The sequence below is a fragment of the Nannobrachium achirus genome (genome assembly GCF_963921795.1).
Source record: "Nannobrachium achirus genome assembly, chromosome: 20".
Lineage (NCBI taxonomy): Eukaryota > Metazoa > Chordata > Actinopteri > Myctophiformes > Myctophidae > Nannobrachium > Nannobrachium achirus.
This window is the reverse complement of record NC_137827.1, coordinates 48152594-48174096: the sequence shown is the minus strand read 5'-3', so window position 1 is coordinate 48174096 and position 21503 is coordinate 48152594. Positions and strand designations below refer to the sequence as shown.

At 42.5% G+C, this 21503-nt stretch overlaps 1 protein-coding gene across 1 annotated transcript in view; it reads left to right on the top strand.

Annotated features, from left to right (window-relative positions):
- slc4a11 (solute carrier family 4 member 11) overlaps positions 1 to 21503 on the top strand; it is a 227040-nt gene that overhangs the window by 157990 nt on the left and 47547 nt on the right. Inside the window, exons 8-9 of the mRNA XM_080751219.1 lie at positions 9951 to 10160; positions 21389 to 21473. Of these exons, the coding sequence (XP_080607345.1) occupies positions 9951 to 10160; positions 21389 to 21473 (295 nt within the window). The remainder of the gene's footprint in view (positions 1 to 9950; positions 10161 to 21388; positions 21474 to 21503) is intronic.

The window sequence follows — 21503 nt, the reverse complement described above, 5'->3', positions numbered from 1 at the left end:
CTAGTCTGGACAGAACATACTGTAGGTGCAGTTGAGGACAGGCTGAACAAGGTTGTCAAGGAAACCTAGTGTGTTCTAACAGGGATAACATTTGTCATCTAATCTGTACCACTCACACCTCTATCTTCTCCTAAAAAGGTTCTGTGTTCTCGTGATACGGCCTCTAAAAATGTGGGTCTTTTATAACGGATTCAGAGGAAGAAATATGCAAAGTTGATGAAATCATTAAAACAAGGGGGGCTCGCTACTCACAGTTAAAGAGCTGCAGTTCATCAAACTAATCAATTTAATCAATTATAAAAAATATATATATAGTAAAATTATTTATTAAAAGAAAAAAAGAAAAAAGAAAAGTTTAACATTAAACTTTTTGTGCACCTACAACAAAATGTGTTCCGTGGAGTGTGCCCCTTTTTAGTTCATTCAAGTCATTTCATTTCAAGTTTTCAAATGTGCAAACATCTTTTGAAAATAGCATATCTAGAAGTTCACAATGCGTCGCATTGCGTCGCAGCAAAAACCTTCTCTCCATATTTCTTTCCGTAAATGAATGCCCTATTTCATCATACTACAGTGCCACATGAAATTAGCAAACTAGCTGACAGATAACCTCTCAGTTCACCCCCCAAAATGACTTTTTCTCTATTGATTACTCACCCCATGGAGACTCGAGTTCAATCATATTTTTTGTTTTTTGTTGCATTCCAAAGACAATAATTTGATTACAATAAATGTACCCCCATTGATTCCGGATGGGGACCCGAATCCATTTGGGTCCCCATCCGAAATCAATGGGAGTAAATATACTATATTTTTTGTCTAAGGAATAAATACAAAAAAATATTATTGAACTCAAGTCTCAATGGGGTGAGTAATCAATAGAAAAAAAGTCATTTGGGGGGTGAACTACTCCTTTAAACTGTAGATCTTTGCTGTTTTTGAAATAGTTTCAAGTGAGTGTGTGTCTGTGTGTTTTTCTTTTTTTCCCCGTTCTTTTTGTATAAATATTGAACTAATGTCAAGCAATAAAGTAAGAGCTAGTGACCGAATAACTGCTTTGGCTGCATTGGAACTTCATTTTCCCATTTCCTGAAAAGTAACGATTTTGGACGCGCAAGGTTTCCATCCGAAAGCGATGATAATTATGCAGTAAATACTGGGACCGAATTAGCTGTGTGCTGACTTATTGATTTCTTAGTCGCTTTAGAATGGCACAACAAATCCCCCAACAGCCTCTTGAGAACAACAGAAGCCCTTTATACTTGCCATCAAACCACTGCAGAAACTCTTTATCCTGCGCCCAGATCCCAACACACATGCACCCGCACCACGTATGTAGATATACATACGTGCAAGCTCACACATAGACACACACAGATGGAAACACAGAAACTCATGAAATCTCATGTGCAAGAAGCCTCTCTCTTACACACTCAAACTCAGATGCACTTACTGTATTCATGTACACACACATGCACACTCACGTGCAGATACACATGCCACTCTCATGCATACATTCGACAAACACATGTACATGGGAAAACATTTGTGTACGTACTGACAGAAACATGTGCACACAGATAAAGCCACAGGAACACCCACGTACACGCACACACACACGCACACACACGCACACATGCATTCAAGTGCACACACACACATGCACGCATGTATGCAAGCGCGCGCACGCACACACACACACACACACACACACACACACACACACACACACACACACACACACACACACACACACACACACACGCACACCAATCTCACCAACCGCACTAGCATCAAACCTCAGCCCCACCGCGGGGGCAAGTGACCCCGGTAATCAACAAGTCCACATCTAACTACCTGCTTTGTGCTTGTTTGCGTGGTTTCTCTCTCTCTCTCTCTCTCTCTCTCTCTCTCTCTCTCTCTCTCTCTCTCGCTCTCTCTCTCTCTGTGTTTTTCCTTGCTATGAACTTTCCATTGTGTTTGTGCTCCTCCGTAACGGTGCCAGTGCCCCTTACAGCCGACCACTAATGGCATTCTGCAAGGCATTAATCTTGGCCGCGAGTAAACAGTAATGCATTGCTGTGACTCCACTTGCTCTGTGATGGTGACGGTCTATTTGCTGGAGGAAGAGAGAGAATTCTTAGAAGAAGGCATGATGATGATAATGATACCAGGAATTCCTCTGGCTGGCAGATGTATGCAATCTATTGTGTCTGTGTGTTTTTTTTTGGGGGGGGGGGGGGGGGGGCTGCCATAACTTACTTTACGCAGTGGTGGAAAATGTACTCACATTCTTTACTTAAAGGGGGCGTGACACGGCCAAAACAGCTAATTATGGCTATCAAATTAGCATTTTTTTTTAATGATGTCATGTACCCCCATGTTAAATTATCCAATCAAATGATGCTGCCGACACGCCCATACAGCTACAGTAGCTGTATGGGCGTGTCGGCAGCAACACAGTCAGAGAATAGGCTGTTGATTGTACTGCATACTTTGAGCTCCACCCCCTTTCCAAACCGTTTCAACAAAGACCACGTGACCTACTGTACCATAATGTTACATTTCGGCCGGTGTCACCACTCCTTTAAGTAGATGTATCAATACTGCAATGTACCGGTAGATGTACTGTTACAAGTAAAAGTCCAACATTCAAAATGTACTTGAGTAAAAGTACAAAAGTATTGCTATCAAAATGTAAAAGTGCAAAATGTTTGAAAATAGCAGATCTACAAGCTCACAACGCGTCGCATCGCGATGTGATCTTGTAGATCAGCTATTTTCAGGTATAAAATAGGGCTAAAGTGGTTTATGTATGTATACAACTTATGCCCATATATGGAGATATCTGTTTGTAAAATTTTCAAATAAATGTAGATGTGTGAAAGTAGAATATTTGGATCGGAGATGTAGTGGAGTAGAAGTAAAAGTATTGGAAATTGGAAAATTCAAATACTTAAATAAGTAAAGTACAAAAATACCTCAAAACTGTAGTACTTAAGAAAAGTACTTTACACCACTGTAATCAGGGAATGTCATACTCTGCAATAATACACTGTTAGTTTACAGCAAAACCCCTGATTTTGTATTCAGTTAAAAGTCAGACAACGGTTAGCGTGGCGATAGCCGAGTGATTAAAGTGCTTATGCCACATAGGCTCTGCTGCCTGACAAAGTGTCCTGGGTTTGATTCCCGAGCCTGACGGCGGGTCACTTGCTGACATGCAGCAAGAGGGAAGCACGCACGCATCTCAATGAATTTACAGGTGCCGAACCAAGAATACACACCATGGAAGAAGAGGAAGTCTGCACACTGTTCCAAAGAACAGTGTGGACTTCCTCTTCTTCCATACTTGCTGACTTGAGACTGTCACTCTACTGTACTATCTAAACAAATAAACTAGAAAGATGCAATTGGAAATTGCAAGTGTGGCTGCCGTTGACTCTAATGGGGAGCCAATCAGAGAGGCGGAAAAGGATGACATCAAGGCATCGTGATGAGTACCTCGGACACGCCATCCAATGGGAAAACCCTTCGAGAGAAAAGTTGCATCAGATGATGAGAAAAAACACCAATAACGATAGTGTTGCCCTGTGGGGCAACCACACTAATAAGGCAGAAACACACAAAATATTTAAAAACTGGGCCATTTATTTCCTTCAAAAACAGCTTGCCCCCCCAAAAACATTAAACATTCGTGATGCCAACTATGTGGTCTTCTTCATTAGGCTGCTTTCACATTAGGTCTGATTGCTTCATACAGTACAATTAGAGTGGCAGTATGATTGCCTCTCCCATGCCAGTCAGTGCTCACATTGCAATTACAATTTAGGCATTTAGCAGACACTCTATTATGGTGTTGTGCGCAAAATATACCAGTGGTTATACCTGTTTATTACACGGCTTGGTTGAATGCTTGATTCTGATTGGTCAATCGCTGAAATCAGCGGTGAATTATATCTGTATAATGACCGCTCCGCTCTCTAACGGACCGCTGCCTAATCAAAAGCTCCGAACACCTGCTGCACTCAGGCTGCACTGTGTGAATTTAGTGCCGTATCCAAAACGACAGCCATGTAAACAAAGCGTACAACTAAACGTTTCTCTCAAGAATTTTTGAAGCGAGAAATGGATGACACAGTATCAGAAAATGGATTCTATTTGATCAGCACTTTTTTCCAAGGGTTTTCCAAGGCAACCCACGTTGCGCTGGGGGGAAGCCCAGCGCAACACTTGTGGAACACTTTCAGCAGTCTAAACAAGGAAATACTTTGTTTTGTTTTTAGTTTCGAGTCAACTTATAAATGTTATCCCTCTTATTACATGGCTAAACATAGCCATGTGATAAGAGGGATACAGCTTCGCTGCTTGGTCGTTATCGAGAAATAAAGGTACCTTCAGGCTGATAATTATCATCTTGTCGGGACCTTTATTTCTTGATAACGACCGCGCAGTGATACTTTCTCCCTTACAGATAGCATACCTGTTTTCCTCCTGCCCGATAGTGATTGCTGCTCCTACCTGGTCATTGGAAGGTATTTGCTACATCAAAATGGCTTGGTTTCATTCTTCTTGGGGGTCATATTTCCTACATTATTACCCAATCAGACCAATATATGGCCTTTTACAGGTATAACCACTGTTATATTCCGTCGAGAATGAAACCAAGCCATTCTGATGCAGCAAATACATTACAGTGACCAAGTACCTACTATAGGAGCTGAAGTCACTTTTTGGCAAGAGTAATAATACATATTATGGCTCATACAGCCTTTTAGAGGGTTTGCACTGCAAAGCTATTTTGAAGCAGAAAATGCGTTTCAGTCACCAGGTAAAACATTTCTTGGTTATATTGGACCTTTCAAGGTGTGCAAGCGATATATGTCTAATTTGCCTATTCCTGTTGTGTGTTATTATGTTAGTATTACTTATACATAAATGTAAAATGGAATTTACATCAGCCAACTGCATCAGTAACCAGTTGGAAAATTAAACAGAACATTATGTTTGGGACACTACTAAAAGTATTTCAATGGGTTCATTAAATGTTTTTAAAATGGTTAAAAAGGGCTGTTTATAATCTACGGTAGAGCAGATAAAGTAATGCAGAGTTGAGGATTAGAAAAGTAGTTATAAAGGACATTACTGACATCAAAAGTAATCAACAAACTATACAACAAAAACTGGTCAAGCATTGGAGAAATTGTCAATTCACTAATCGAAGAAGTACAACATTGTGGAATGTTAAGGACTTTTTATTGAAATAATGGAGGGAGGGAGGGGACGTGGGTTTCCGGGGAGGGTTGTTGACCTTGGAGTCTTTGGGGAGGAGGTCGCATTGCGTCGTCGGCACGGCACCTGAGACGTGGGAGAGAGAGGGTGAAAGAGAAGAGCAGCTGTAGAGGTGAATGGGGTGGAGGAGGGATTGTGAAAAGCATAGGGCAGGGGTCTTCAATGTTTTCAGGCCAAGGTCAAGGACCCCTTAATTGATAGAGAGATGAAGCAGGGACCCCCACAACCTGTTAATATATTCCATAGTTCCATCGTTTGACAGCACAATCATCAGTGTATTTTGGATTCATGTCAATTTGTGTTTTCAGATATTTAACCACTTGTACCATGAAAACTTAATAAACTTGACCTTTCACTCTGTACTTAGTCTGCTCTTTTTCCCCTCTACACCAAACCTCTTTGCCGAAAATAGACGAGCTACAAGCTCACAACGCTTTGCAGCGCGAGGCGTTGTGAGCTTGTAGATCTGCTATTTTTGGCTAAAGTTCTCCGAATATGGACGCTAGGGTTCAAGTGGTTAATAAAAAAAGGAGAAAAAAAAGTATCACACAAAGATTTGGAGGACCCCCTGTAGTAACTCTGAGGACCCCCTAGGGGTCCCGGACCCCCTTGTTGAAGACCCCTGGCATAGGGGCTTCTGGATGGTTTAGGCAGGTATAAATGGAGCCAGGTAGATTGGCGTGCAGGGCGGAGTTAAGGTGGTTGCACACTGCTGCGTTTTTCGGGCCGAATATCGGAGTGAATTTCGGAGCACGCAAATAAAAAAATCAAACTCACGTTATGTCAGTCTCGTTTGCACACTGCCGCCCGTTTCGCGCACCACTCTGTCCCTTGCTCTCTCTATCTCTCTCTCTCTCTCCTTGCCCTGAAAAACGTTTTTCCCAACGAAAAACGCAGCAGTGTGCAACCAGCTTAAAGGTGCGTTTTCTCCGCCTCTTGACCATCTGTTGTTCCAACTCCGTATAATATAAGAAAGAAGCAAATATTGTGAATGTGAGCACGACTATTTTCACAATATTGATCTGTGGAACCGAGTCAAACTAAATTGAATTCCTGGGGAGGTCACCAGTTCAAATATGATTATTTTGGAGGGTCGCGGCCTGAAAAGGCTTGAGAACCACTGGCTTAGACTAAATTAGTCTTTATCCATTTGTGTAGGAAATCGTAGAGGCAACCTTTTGGTCACCCCCCCCAATTGTCTGTAAACACTGGCCATATCCACCCATTGGGCTATAAGAACTTCAGTGCATACTCCTACCAAAGTACACAGTTTCTTCTGAGTGTGGGCCCATAGAGCAGGGGTCTTCAACAGGGGGTCCTCAGAGTTACTACAGGGGGTCCTTCAAATCTTCGTGTGATAGAAACCTTTTTTCTCCTTTTTTATATTAACCACTTGAATGAACCCTAGCGTCCATATTCTGAGAACTTTAGCCAGAAATAGCTGATCTGCAAGCTCACAACGCCTCACGCTGCAAGGCATTGTGAGCTTGTAGATCGGCTATTTTCGGCAAAGAGGTTTGGTGTAGAGGGGGAAAAGAGCAGACTAAGTACAGAGTGAAAGGTCAAGTTTATTAAGTATTGATGGTTCAAGTGGTAACATATCTGATAACACAAATTGACATGAATCCAAACGATGAAACTATATGGAATCTGGGGGTCCCTGCTTCATCTCTCTCTCAACTAAGGGGTCCTTGGCCTGAAAACGTTGAAGACCCCTACCATAGAGCAATGCACATTAGGTGTCCTTTATGCGTGTCCTCATAACAAACTTTATCTATGAGCGAGAGTATAAGCAAGGCCTCTGCTGGCCTCTGGCCTTCCTGCAAAAGCTTCCTGCTCCCTGCTATCAGCGCCGACTAAGATTCAGCCCCCACTTCCTCTTTGTGCAGCTTATGGGCTTTAGCATTTCTGTTTGCCACAGCTGTTACTGTTAGGCACCAAACTGACTGTGTTTGCCGTTTCGCCACCTGGTTAACCGAGCAGCCCTGCCAGGCTGCCAAGCAAGCCTTTATCGTCGCGCTGTCACAGTTTGTGACGTGCGACAACGTTAGCTATGACAGATGTGTGGTTGTTGACAGAGCTCAAACAGCCCCCTCCCAATCCACCAAACAGTACACATTGTCCGATCATCCTACTGTAATATGGCTTAAATTGTAAAAGAGGAAATTACCCCTGAATGTACTGTTCAGTTTGTGTCAAAACCGGTGTTAAACGCAGCTGGACACTGGTACCTTTGTAGAGGAGCTAAGTTTCAACTGTACGGTTTAGGAAGTATTCCATAAAGGACAATCGTGGCTTATTTTAAGTCTAGCCTCTAGCCTCATAGCCTCAAGAGTTTACTGTGGCTTATTGGATTTCCCTGCTCAGTAAGCAAGGTAAATTATACTGACGGATTAGCCGACTCCGTTGTGGGCTTACTGTCAAGCTTAATTTAACTGTAAACATTTCCGACGTGGAAATGTAGCATAATACCTTGTACATCCTGCTGAAGAGCAGGAATTATGTCTGGTGGTGATTAACACATCTCATGAAAGGTTTGTGTGTCATAGTCTGCCAGACTGTGCTAACAATGTCCTACGTTTTTGGACACACCGACGTATTTGTCTAACTCAAAGTTCAAATTAGCCTTCGTAATTTTGGGGGATAAACGATTACCTCAAGAACAGATATACACAATCAGTGTAATATCACTTTTAACCCTGTTTTTCAGTCAGATTTTTGTTAGTAGTTACTGCACTTTGGCTTTATTGCCACTGTAGCTATTCTAATTCTGAGCAATACACTATCAAAAGAGATTTGCAAAGAGAGTGTTATCACGAGGCCCTGTGATTAAGGCATTGTGATCTTGTAGATCTGCTATTTTCAAAATAATTTTATACAATTTTTACATTTGAAAACTTGTGAAATGGGTCACATTCTGCCTAATGAGTACATTTTGATACCAATACCTTTGTACTTTTACTCAAGTACATTTTGAATTCCGGACTTTTACTTCTGACAGAGTATGTCTACATTGCAGTGTTTTTACTTAAGTAAAATATTTGAGTACTTTTTCCACCACTGATATTTTCACACACATTGAAGATTTTGATGGTCAACCTGAAGGTCACTATGACTTGGTGTCCACGTCATAGTCGCCTGAAGGTGATATATTAGGAACACCTGGAGGCAATTTTGTTATATCTTGTACATACACCCGATTGGATTGATTGATTGATTGATTGATTGATTGATTGATTGATTGATTGATTGATTGATTGATTGATTGATTGAAGACTTTATTAGAAGTTTGCATAGAAGTTCAGTTTCATGACAGTACAGTTCACTGGTACAAGGTCAACTAAAAGGAGATCCTAGGAAAGCACTTGGCTTATTTACACAGGAAACCACTGAAGTATCTCATATAACATTGAATGACAGACGGATAGAACACAGTACTATGCAGTAGATATGGTCAGACACAAAAAAAAAAAAGAAACCGTGCAAAAAAATATATACAGTAGGTAAATCGTTTTTCTCTCCCTCTTTCCTGACTGTCTTCACTGGACTCTAATAGAAAAGCCCAAAACAAATCTTTAAAAAAAAAGGTTCTATGGTACTGTGAACTCACAAACAACATCAATAGTGAGCCAAGTATACACTCAACAACTTTTTATTAAATCCCTTCAAAGTCTCCACTTCGTGGTGTATCATATCTGGAGAGACATGGATTTACCGTAAACCGGAGGCATACCGGACAACAAGAATGCAGTATTTCTATGTCTGTTTTTCCTATTTGTGTTTTTGAGTAAACATACTTTAACACAGCTGTTCTCAAAGTGGATTCCAGGGACTCTGTGTGTTCCTTTAGGGGGGGGGGGGGTCTAAATTGACTGTGACTTTTTTTGGGGTCCCACTAGCACCTTCTATCCTCACAAAGTCCCATTTCTGACCGATGTGTCTTTCTCTGGTTTTGAGAAGGCGAAGGTTAAAAGTATCCCACGGGTTCTCAAAACAGGCTGTCCAGATTTGCTGCCGATTGTGACGTCATCTGCCGATTGTGACGTCATCACACAAAAAAAAATCAAAACATTTTTTTCAAAAGGATTTTGGGGGGGGGGTGGCGCAGTTCAGGCCAAAGGTGGTACTGCAGCTGAAATGCTCTGAGAGCCATTCAAAAATGAGAGAGGCTCTCTATTCAGGAGTGGTAATTTAGCCTCAAACCTTTTGAAAAACGTTTTTGGGACATAAACAATATGACATAAATACTTTTTAAATGCATGGTGTATCACCTTTAAAGATGGGGTGCCATGATTGATGATTTAAAGTAGACAGAAAGTGTTACAATTGGGTTTTTATGTGGCTACACAGGTGGGTGGTGACCCAGCTGAAGTTAGCCACACCCACAGTGTTGGGTGTATGATAAAAGGGGAGGGGATGAGTTTATGATGTCATTTAATCTGTGCTTTTCGACTGGGCCTTTTGACACAGAGGCTTACAGCTTTCAGGAAGTAACCAAAAATACACAGGGAAAACAAATCTGCACATTATAACCACACCTGGGGGTCCATTAGAGTAATTTTAACTCCATAGACACACATACAAAACAGAAAAAGTCTAAAACCATGGCACCACCTCTTTAACGAAATAAGGACTCTCCTCCTCTTCCTCGCTGACAGAAAAGCACCAAGACGGCCATGGAGCTGGGCAGGACGTTTGCCACCATGTTCTCAGACATCACCTTCAGGCAGAAGCTCCTGGAGACCAAGACCCAGGAGGAGTTCAAGGAGGCCCTGGTGTTCCAGAGACACCAGCTCACCGCCGCCAACCAGAAGCCCACCGCCGTCGAGGAGGAGGAGACGGACCCCCGCGGACACAAACCACTGAAGGTGGGGAATTGTGTGCGTGTGTGTGTGTGTGTGTGTGTGTGTGTGTGTGTGTGTGTTGCGTGCATGTGTGTGTTTGTGTGTATGTGTGTGCAGGGGCGTCACAAGGGGTAGGAAAGTGGGACTGAGTTACCAGGGCCCTAATAACTTTATCTATTGAAGAATAGCAGATATACAAGCTCACAGCGCGGCACCGAGTGCCGCGCTGCGAGCTTATAGATCTGCTATTTTTTGAAAAGTCGTGAAAATGTGTGCAAATCTTTGAATATGTATTTTTTAAGCGAACATTTGTAACTCAAATTTTGCTTCTGGGGGGGGTCCCTGGAACAAAATATTTTGAGATGGGGGTCTGTGGCCAAATACAACGTTTGAGCACCACTGACATAGAAACATAAGTTTCTTGCACAAATTTTTCACAATTTTTCAAAAATAGCAGATCTACAAGCTCGGTGCCGCGCTGTGAGCTTGTATGTCTGCTATTTTTCAATAGTTAACATTCATGGGGGGCCCCGCAGTGAATCTTTGTACCCAGGGCCCAGAGTTTGGTGTGACGCCCCTGTGTGTGTGAATACTCCTTTCAAGGTCTTCACCATCTCTCTCTCTCTCTCTCTCTCTCTCTCTCTCTCTCTCTCTCTCTCTCTCTCTCTCTCTCTCTCTCTCTCTCTCTCTCTCATATGCCTGCCTGTACTGTTTTTACGATTGATGTTTTTATTGCCAAAAATGTACACACATTTGCACATATCTGTCAAAAGGATGAAATGGTGACCGAGAGGCAGTCATTATTGTTTTCAAAGTAACCAGAGTCCTACTCAGCAGCTTATACTAGCTTCAGTGGACCGATTTTGATCTATCCAGGGGTAGTGAATGATGTAATCGTATTGTTTAATCTTTACAGCCCTAGTCCTTTAAAATACAGATTATCGTTGCATTGGAGCTCCCACTTTGTTTTTTTTATAAAATGTTTGTCTGTGGCAAAGACTTGGTCTTGTCTGTGGCCAATTTTTTATTTTCTTTTTTACACAGCTTTATAACGTTCTCTTATTTTGATCATAAGACCCAATAACTGAATGTCAAATCTTCATGTTTTCTTCAGAATATGTATGACACTGATTTACTATGTGACACTATGGCACGTCGAGTCCTCTAGTGTTTCTCTAAATGTTTTATTTGCGGGTCCATTTGCTTCCATTTGTACACTCTCAGAGTTACAGATCTTATGGTCATTCAGGTGACTGTTTCTGGTGATATTATTGTCCACCCATTTTGCATATCCATGGCAAAAATTTGATTTTGACAAAACTGTCCACCAGGGGCGTCACACCAAATTCTGGGCCCTGGGTACAAGGATTCACTGCGGGGCCCCTGTGCTTTAACTGTTGAAAAATAGCAGATATACAAGCTCACAGCGCGGCACCGAGTGCCGCGCTGCGAGCTTGTAGATCTGCTATTTTTGAAAGATCATGAAAATCTTGGAATATTTCAAATCCTTCTGAGGTTTTTGGAAAAAACCTATGTTTCTATGTCAGTGGAGCTCAAACCTTTTCACGAGAAGGAACCCCCAAAATGGTATGTATTTGGCCACGGAACCCCATCTCAAAATATTGAGTTCCAGGTACCCCCCAGAAGCAAAGTTTGAGTTACAAATGTTCGCTTAAAAAAATACATATATTCAAAGATTTAGCACACATTTTCACGACTTTTCAAAAAATAGCAGATCTACAAGCTCGCAGCGCGGCACTCGGTGCCGCGCTGTGAGCTTGTATATCTGCTATTTTTCAATAGCTAAAGTATAAAATAATTAAGGGCCCCTCCACCACTTTGGGCCCTCGTAACTCAGTCCCACTTTCCTACCCCTTGTGACGCCCCTGATGTCCACCACAAGCCAGCATGGCGATGACTCCTGCACATGGTCTACATTCCTGTTTGTGCCCCATGCACACTTTAACACGTGACACTCTCTCCTCCACTCTGAGCCACTCGAGGCTAATCAAAATGAGCAAGGACAAGATGTGTTCTGGGATGGAGTATCGGCGTATCTAATTTATAAAGAGAGAGGTCTGCGGCTTCTTTTTAATGATCTTAGGGATGCTAGTGTACCTGGGTGTGCAGGTGTGATCCAAATGACATTGAACAAGTGCCCCTGCCAATATTTCAAGAGCACTTCTATCGTGTATTGAAGTGGTTATTCTCAGCTAGAATACCTTTTGATTAACCTTAGAGATCTTCTTGCAGTGCAATACTCTCTCCAGATAGTGTGTTGTCTAATGTGCACCCTAAGTAAATAAGTTCTTCCTTGGCTGTAACTTCAATGACATTTACTGTATGTACTACCACTCTGAACCCAGGACACGTATTTACTTTCGCAAATAGACCCAAAGAGTATCAACTATCAACTGATAACCATGCTGATTTTTGTGATAAGTAATTTTTCTACCTCTTTCCGTTTCACCTCCCTTTCTCTCTATTCTTCGCTCTCTCATTCTCCCCCTCCAAAATCCCATCTGTGCTTCATTCCTTCGTCATAGTTCCCATGGGAAGCTTCTTAAAAAGTCTTAAAGGGTCTTAAAATCTAATCAGGGAAATTAAGGCAATAATATTGTCTTAAATTTACTGTAAATTTGCTATGGGGACGGACGGTGCGGGACTAAACACGAGCGGGCGACATTTTATTGTGAAAATTTGTTTCGGCCACAACCACGGCATGCATACAGCACTGTTTAAGCCTAAACAACGTCACGTCACGGGAGCGCACACAGTGAGCAGCAGGACACACACAACACAGAGACACAACCACAGCATGCATGTAAACAAAGTAACACGGATGTTCTTCACTGCTGCATGAATTGCATTAGCCCATGTTCTCATCATAGCAAGGGCGGTTTAAAAGGCTATCTAAAATGATTAAGAGTGTCAGCCGGCCTGGCCTTTATGTAAATACTGAATATTGCCTCGCAAACACTGAGGACGGCGTGCGGGGACGATCGAGTGCGACGCTATTTGGAAGCATGCACGCACGGCTGTAGGCTATTCACTTTACTGCATGTATTCACGGGTAGACGGGTGGGCAACAGTTCAGTTTTTTTGACCGGTGGGGCGGGTCTGGTTTAGACGTTTGTATAATCGCGGGTCGGTCCGTGGATCTGATTAGTGACGGGTGGGGCGGGCGCGGGTTGTCAGAATCGGACCCATGCAGGACTCTGGTGTGCGTGCGTGCTTCCCCAAATAATTATAGTAAATGCAAACTATATTTGGTATGTATGTTGAGAAACAACATACATTTATTTTTTTAAGAAACTAAACTGGGGTTAGATAGATAGATAGAAAACGTTATTATAGTGTCACTCCTCAGACCTTACAATTTAAAAAAACAAGCAGCATATTTCATCTAACAGTTTGAGGACCACTTTGTATTCATATGTAGAATACAAAGCTGCCTTTACCACTTAATATTTATATATTTGAAGCACCATTGGTTATATTATTTTGATACATAAATCATCACCCTCAGGCTCAGAACGTGAGCAGGGTGTTTCAACAGTCACTGCTAGTGCCACACGTCTGCCCTACGCATGGTTGGAAAGAGCAGCGTACATCGGAACCAAGCAACTCTAGGACTAATTAATATGTGAAATACAGTCTGAGAACCGCCGGCAGCTGCTTTGAGAAACTGACACTGCTATAATTATATACACATTTCTGATAATTAAGTTATATTATTTTGGTTAATCAGTGCTAAATGTATAGTGTTTTATTTGCATGTATATGTATATTGTCACTGTCGGGCAGAAACCTCGTATCTCCAAGTTTCAAATGTGTACATTCTTTCACAAAGTAAAGCCCTGCTTCATCATACAAGGCCGTTGCACAAAAGTAGTGAAAACAGCCGATCTACAAGCACACAACGCCTCGCGGTGCGAGGCGTTGTGTGCTTGTAGATCGGCTGTTTTTTTAGTTTCAATCATTGTTTAAAATGATAAATACAAAACGAACGCTTTTGGACATACAAGGTTTCCACCCGACAACGACGATATGTTTAACCGTGTACCAGCAGAACCACACACATACACACGCACGCACGCACGCACACACACACACACACACACACACACGCACGCACGCACTACCAACACCACCACCCGCGCTGCTGTTCCTCACATGCCTGGCTCTCCTCTCCTCTCCTCTCCTCTCCTCTCCTCTCCTCTCCTCTCCTCTCCTCCATCCATTCTCCCTCCCTAATCAATCTGCATCATCCACCACCAGGGCCGCCTCAGCGGGGAAATGACCACACATCTCTCACAGTCCTGTCAGAGAGAGAGAGAGAGAGAGAGAGAGAGAGAGAGAGAGAGAGAGAGAGAGAGAGAGAGAGAGAGGATGAAAACAGGAAGAGAAAGAGGGAGGAAACAGGCAGTGGAGTCAGTTCAGAAAAAGCTAAGGTATGGCAACATGACTGGTGTCTTGCGCGTGCAAGACACCAGTCATGTTGCCATACCTTAGCAACAGGCATGATACATTTATTTTAAGAAGTACATTCTATTTTTTTCCCCAAAAAATTCTATGGTTTCTTGGGCTGGATATGGCAGTCTGGAGAGAGAGAGAGAGAGAGAGAGAGAGAGAGAGAGAGAGAGAGAGAGAGAGAGAGAGAGAGAGAGAGAGAGAGAGAGACTAAAATAAAAGACCTGAAGAGCCCTAACTAAGTTTATTCTAATATCCAAATTCAGTCAGTTAGATAATGTGATCATGAGTTCCACTCAGTCTTCACAGCTATAGCAGATGGGACAGTGGTTTGCATAAATATCCTCAACAGCATACCGGAAAGGAAAAAATCCCCACCTAATGCATGTAGGATAGAATTAAGCAGATATCCCTGATAATGAACATTTAGAAGCAGTTACTGTAGCTGTAGCTGTAATAATAGAATCAGACACTGTCTTCACATGTACTGTAGGAGTGTAGGTAGGTACAAGTGAAGACAGTGTGTGGGATTTTGTACATTTGTTTCACTGACCTCGCTCACCTCACTTGTTTCCCCCCCTACGGACACTTCAGCTGTCCAAAAAAAAACGGTTTTAGTTTTCACCCTGGACATAATACTAGATATAGAATCCTGAATACAGGGAAGCTTCTCTTGGGGATGCAGTGGGAAGGTACTACAGTATACTGTACTACATGTGCATATAAGAATTTTTCGAATTTTCCAGCCTAAATGCGAAAATATACTACTAACACATTTCAATTCATACAGAGAATATTTAGCCTATGTCTTTTTTTAATTACTCTCTGCCGAGAAACAATAAAAATGTGAACTCACAGTTGACAGGCTGTATACGCTATAGTATTGCCCAAGCCATAAACACCAAAACAATTTAACTTGAAATACAACGTAGTGCGTAAGGGATGCCGCATGGATGGCCACAGCAGCTATATAACACTGTTTTTATTAGACACATCGGAAGTTTCTATGTGTGAATATGAACACATATTGACAAGTGATTTCAGGAACCTAAATATACAGGAAAATACACATCCTGTAAATACATTTACTTAAAACATTGGGGGGATAAATTAAAAGTAGTCAGTACGTAGTAGATAGATTATTATGTTATTTTACCCCCCAGAAGAGATTATGACTGTCAGAATAGAAAGCAGACCCTAACCCTCTAACCCTGAGTACAGGCTTAATGACCAACCAGTTGGCACTCGATAGGCGTAAGAAATCTTGGCAACCAGAAGAAAGCGGGATGTGTGGTCAGTGTTCCACTAATGAGGTTGAGACAGACATGCACTTCATGGGGAATTGGACCCCTCAACATTTTGGCAATCGTCTTTCCAGCAGCTTCTCCCTCTCATCTTTCAGAGGGGGGAGTTTAAAGAAAGCGGATCCCCTCGTCGCAGCACTACTTGACCTTTATTTATCAGCTTCTTTATGTTATGTTTATTTATTAATAAGAAATAAGAGTCCGCACACCGATTTTTGCTGCTCCCAAAGACTAGGTTTTTGTTTACTAATATTTCGAGCCACATGGCTCTTCCTCAGCTTCGACGAACTTACACTCCACTGGAGGCTTTTCTTTTTTTTTAAAGATTAGTTGTTTTTTTTTGGCTTTTTGCCTTTATTGATAGGACAGTAGACTGACAGGAAATGGGGGGAGAGATGGGGAGTGACACGTGGCAAAGGTCGCCCGGATCGGGAATCAAACCGGCAACGCCACCAGGCATCCATGCCTATGTGGCCAGCGGGCGCCCCCACAGTAGGCTTTTCTAAAATACAATAATACTAGTTTAAAACCCAATCAAGTTAAAAAAGAAGAATATGTATATACTACTGATAATGAACTATCATCACCAATATCTGACCCAATACATTAGCTTGTGAAACAACGGAAAACAGACATAATCAATCAAATAACCATGCAGTCGGAAAACAGTCTATTTATTTGAGCACAGTTTTAACCATAGCTTTAGTCCCCTGTAAAACACATTACCATCTGTTCTCTAGTTTGAGAACCGTAGGCAAAAAAATAAATACATCTGTGGATCTTCAAATGTTTCCGCAAATTATTCGTATGTACACAGTTTAACGCTAGAGATTTAGCAGAAGGAAAGTTGTACCTTACAGCCAAAGCTAGCTTGCAGCTGTACCATCTGTTTGACTCGGCTGTACTGCCATAAGCAACCCAGCTCTTCCCCTGACTACTTTCATCATGACTGGACTTCATGGAGAAAGCAGCAACTAAGAGGACTGCTTTATGCTGCCAGGGCTGCAGACTCACTCCCTTTCTGTTTCATCACGTCCTTGTCTGTCTCTCTACATTTCTCTCTACATTTAGCCTTTGGTCCGGTGGCTCCTGGGATAATGAGCTAGAAATGTGTGCTCCTCTGGTTGGGCTCCACTGGTCGGCTTGGGTACACAGGGTCGGCAAACTTTGGAAGTCAATTATTGGGATGGAATATTAACATCTGAGTCCAGATATAATGTGTATGGATTTGTGTGAGTTTTTTTTGACAATTTATTGTACATAATTGTAACTTATAAAAGACTTCAGCAGTGTTATTTTTCAAAGTGACTGTCAGCAGTTCTCAGAGTGGATTAATTGGTTGTGCAGTAGCCAGGGGCGTCACACCAAATTCTGGGCCCTGGGTACAAGGATTCACTGCGGGCCCCCCATGAATGTTAACTATTGAAAAATAGCAGATATACAAGCTCACAGCGCGGCACCGAGTGCCGCGTTGCGAGCTTGTAGATCTGCTATTTTTGAAAAATTGTGAAAATGTGTGCAAGAAACCTACATGTTTCCATGTCAGTGGTGCTCAAACTTTTTCATGTCGAGGATCCCCATGACATGTATTTGGCGACAGACCTCCATCTCAAAATATTTAGTTCCAGGGACCCCCCAGAAGCAAAATTTGAGTTACAAAGTAAAAAAAATACATATACCGGTATTCAAAGATTTGCACACATTTTCATGACTTTTAAAAAATAGTAGATCTACAAGCTGCGCTGTGAGCTTGTAGATCTGCTATTTTTCAATAGCTAAAGTTACTAGGGCCCCTCCACCTTGGGCCCTACCTAGTAACTCAGTCCCACTTTCCTCCCCCTTGTGACGCCCCTGGCAGTAGCGACAGCCTACCAACCTGCTTCATATTGACGTTAACTGTGGGATTTATCCATCGTATGTTTCAAGTAGCTCGCTGGCACAAAATCTATAATAGTAGACCCCCCACTTTGACACGCTCATCCCAAAGGACAATCGTTGCAGCTGAAAAGAGAGATCATGACTTCTCCTGTGACCCCTCATTCTAAATGGTAAATGTGTGTTTATATAGTGCCTCTATCCAAGGTGCTTTACAGAGATTGTGCATTATACATCCAGCCGTTCGCACCGATGGCAGAGGAAACCATGCAAGCGTTCAGCGTCTTGCTCAAGGACACTTCACCGGGAACCTTCCGGTTGTCAAGCATCCACTCTACCCCTGAGCCACCTCCGCACCCTAAATACTGGGTTCTAAATACTGAACCCAGGGCTGGATTAACACCTCAGAGGGCCCCTGGGCACTGAAGCACCAAGGGGGGCCCCGTGTGCGCGAAAAATGTTTTTGTAGGCATATGTAGGCATGTAGGTCCAATATAACATCTGCAGCAGCAGTTGTCACAGCGCGGCCCGGCGGAGTTTTAATCAGTTAACCCTAACCCATGAAATATTGTACATTGTACTTAACACACAATCGGCACTTTTCAGCAGCATTCTCACAGCATTTGTTTTGGTGGACATCATTTATTTCATTCAGATTAAACTTTTTTTTTTTTTTTTTTTTTTTTTTTTTACCACCTTGGAGGGCCCTTGATGCCCAGGGGCCCCTGGGCACGTGCCCGAAGTGCCCATATGGTAGATCCGGGCCTGACTGAACCCTCCCTTACACATTATTCAGATTGTGGGGGAACAGGGGAAGAGAGAGGTTGTAGAGGGTGAAAGGCTATGAGTGAAGATGTGGGGGAGGGGGGGGCGTAGAGGCGAGGATTAATGCCGTGTCAGCCCTCGCCAACGTCGGGCGGTTGATTAGCGTCTACGGCTGTAAATCAGTTGTAGAACGCCCGGCACATGCTGTGTGTGCAGTATCACGTCTGTCGGTGGTACTGAGGAGTGTGCATGGGTCGCTCATCTGACTCGCATGCACACTATTGTGTCAGCCTTGATAGGAATCGCATTTTTATTCAGAAGACTGTGACTAAATCAAAATTTGCGGTCAAAGTCATCACTGCATTGTAGCATTGCATCAGTGAGTGAAAAATGCTCACTAGAGAGGCGGAAAAACATACACAGAAAGAATTAACCCATTTAGAATGGGTACACATTATTGTGTATCATTATTTTGTGTTTTAACTATTGAAAAACAGCAGATATACAAGCTCACAGTGCGGCACCGAGTGCCGGCCGCGCTGCGAGATTGTAGATCTGCTATTTTTGAAAAATCGTGAAAATTTGAATTTTGACCCGATTCTTTAAGTGTCTTTTGAATCCTTCTAAGATTTTTTGAAAAACTTCCATGTCTGCAATCTGGCTAGCCATTGTCAAAGAAAAGGTCCTTTTCACTTAACTGGGGCTGTTCTTGAGAGACTACTATGTCAGTGGTTCTCAAACCTTTTCATGTGAAGGACCCCCAAAATTATATTTATTTGGCCACAGACCCCCCATCTCAAAACATTTAGTTCCAGGGACACACCCAGAAGCAAAATTTGAGTTACAAACGTTCGCTTTGAAAACACATATATTCAAAGATTTGCACACATTTTCACGACTTTTTCAAAAATAGCAGATCTACAAGCTCGCAGCGCGGCACTCGGTGCCGCGCTGTGAGCTTGTATATCTGCTATTTTTCACTGGTTAAAGCATTCAATAATTCTAGGCCTAAGGGAGAAAGAGAGAGGGGCGGAGAGAGACTGCGACAGGGACCAAATAGAGAAACAAGCTGAGCGAAGGGTGCTGAAAGAGAGAGAAGGCAAAAGGAAGAAAAGGCATGTAATTGAAACGCTCGACTGAAAGAAAGAAGTGGAGAAGGGTGAGAAAGTGTGGCAGAATTAAGACGAATGCCCAGCTCTTCATGGCAGCTCAGACCAGAGACCACCCACATCATATCTCAGCACCGTTTATTACCTTCACAGCTCTATTGTTGTTGTGGTGTTGTTTTTCTCCCTCATACTATCACCCGTTCTCAGGGAATGGCAAACAGGTGGACGTTAATTCCTCTATGAGACTTTTGTTTATCAAACCAGAGCCAAGGGCTGGCTGGGGGCCAAGCGCACACACACACACACGCACGCACGCACGCACGCACGCACGCACACACGCACACACGCACACACATGCGATGAAAAATGCTCACACAATACAGAGTACACCAATAGCACGTCGTGCATGCAGGACCAGGTACGTTTGTTTGTGCAAACTCACACATTGCACACCCACGCTTATACACATTCCCTTGGTTATAGTAAAGTATTTAACTACAAATATGGGGTTTAATGGATGAGCAGCTCTTGTTGAACAAGCCTTTCGCGGCTTCATAAAAAAAAGCCCTGCTTTCTCACAGGAAACAAACTAGAATCTTTTGTTTAAGCGTTCCAGGATGTTTACATCGAGGTAAAAGCACTTTGTTGTGCCAGAAACTGACAACACTCTTAATAAGAGGGTGCCTGTGTAGGAATGGCTTATTCAAGGGATTTTCTCAATAAAAAGCAGTTATGCGTAATGCACGCACATCCGAGTGAATTTCGACAGGCGCTGGATAAAAGCCAAAAAAAACAAAAAAAACGAAAAAAGCTCCCACGGTGTATTAATTAAACAAACAACATTTCAACCCAAAAGGTCTATAATATCAGGTTTGTGAGTCATTTGTATTTTTTGAAACTTTTCTCAATAAAGTCACTCATTTTAGAAACCTTCGCGTCGTAAATTGTAAAGTTAAACTGTCGTTTGACTCAACACAAAATGTCTCAGCAGGATGATGGTTCGACATGCGTCCTTTAACTGAAAAAAGTTGCATTTGATACATGTTTGTCTTACTATTAACAACACACATTATGTTCTAGTAGGACCACCACAGACAATTGCAGATAGACATTTCATATTCAAGAATTCACATCATAGACACCTCCACACTGACTATCCTTCTAATAAATGTCCCTATTTTTCTCATTGCCCCACGGTCCAGCCATTTGCTATGGTAAGTGCAGAAGTGTTTGTTACAGGTGTGTGTTGTGTTATCGGGGTTGCTCTGGCTTTGACCCTGGCACTCTTAACAGATTGTTGCTTGTAATGTCGGAGAAGGAAGCACATTCTGCGGCAGCACTCGCTCTCAAACTGCTCTCGATAAAAGCAGCAGCTGCAGTATGTGCCTAAAAGACAAATGTAAAATCCTCCCCCAAAATGAAATGCATTGGGTATTGGGTAGTTTGCTCATAACCGTTTGACAAATACAACTTTTATTTCTTTCACTGAATTGGGATCATGTCTCCTGGGCAGTAGATGCGGTCTCTAAACTGTCACCCTACATTTTGGTTGGGGAAAGATTTTGCCATAATAAAGATTTGCACCGTTGCACTGCATATTGTTCATAAATGTATTTATTGTGAATGGCTGTGGATAATTGAGCGGCAGCCATGTGGATACACACAGCGTGAAATGAAAATTCAGTAGAGCTTGTCTTGTGTGTCTCTCTCTCCCTCTGCTCTGCAGTGTAAAGACTTCTTCAGAGCCGGTCGAGGGATTTACGAGGACGTGTGTCGCAGACTCCCTTTTTACCCCTCCGACTTCACAGATGGTAGGCTGGACCAGCGCTACATGCATGCAT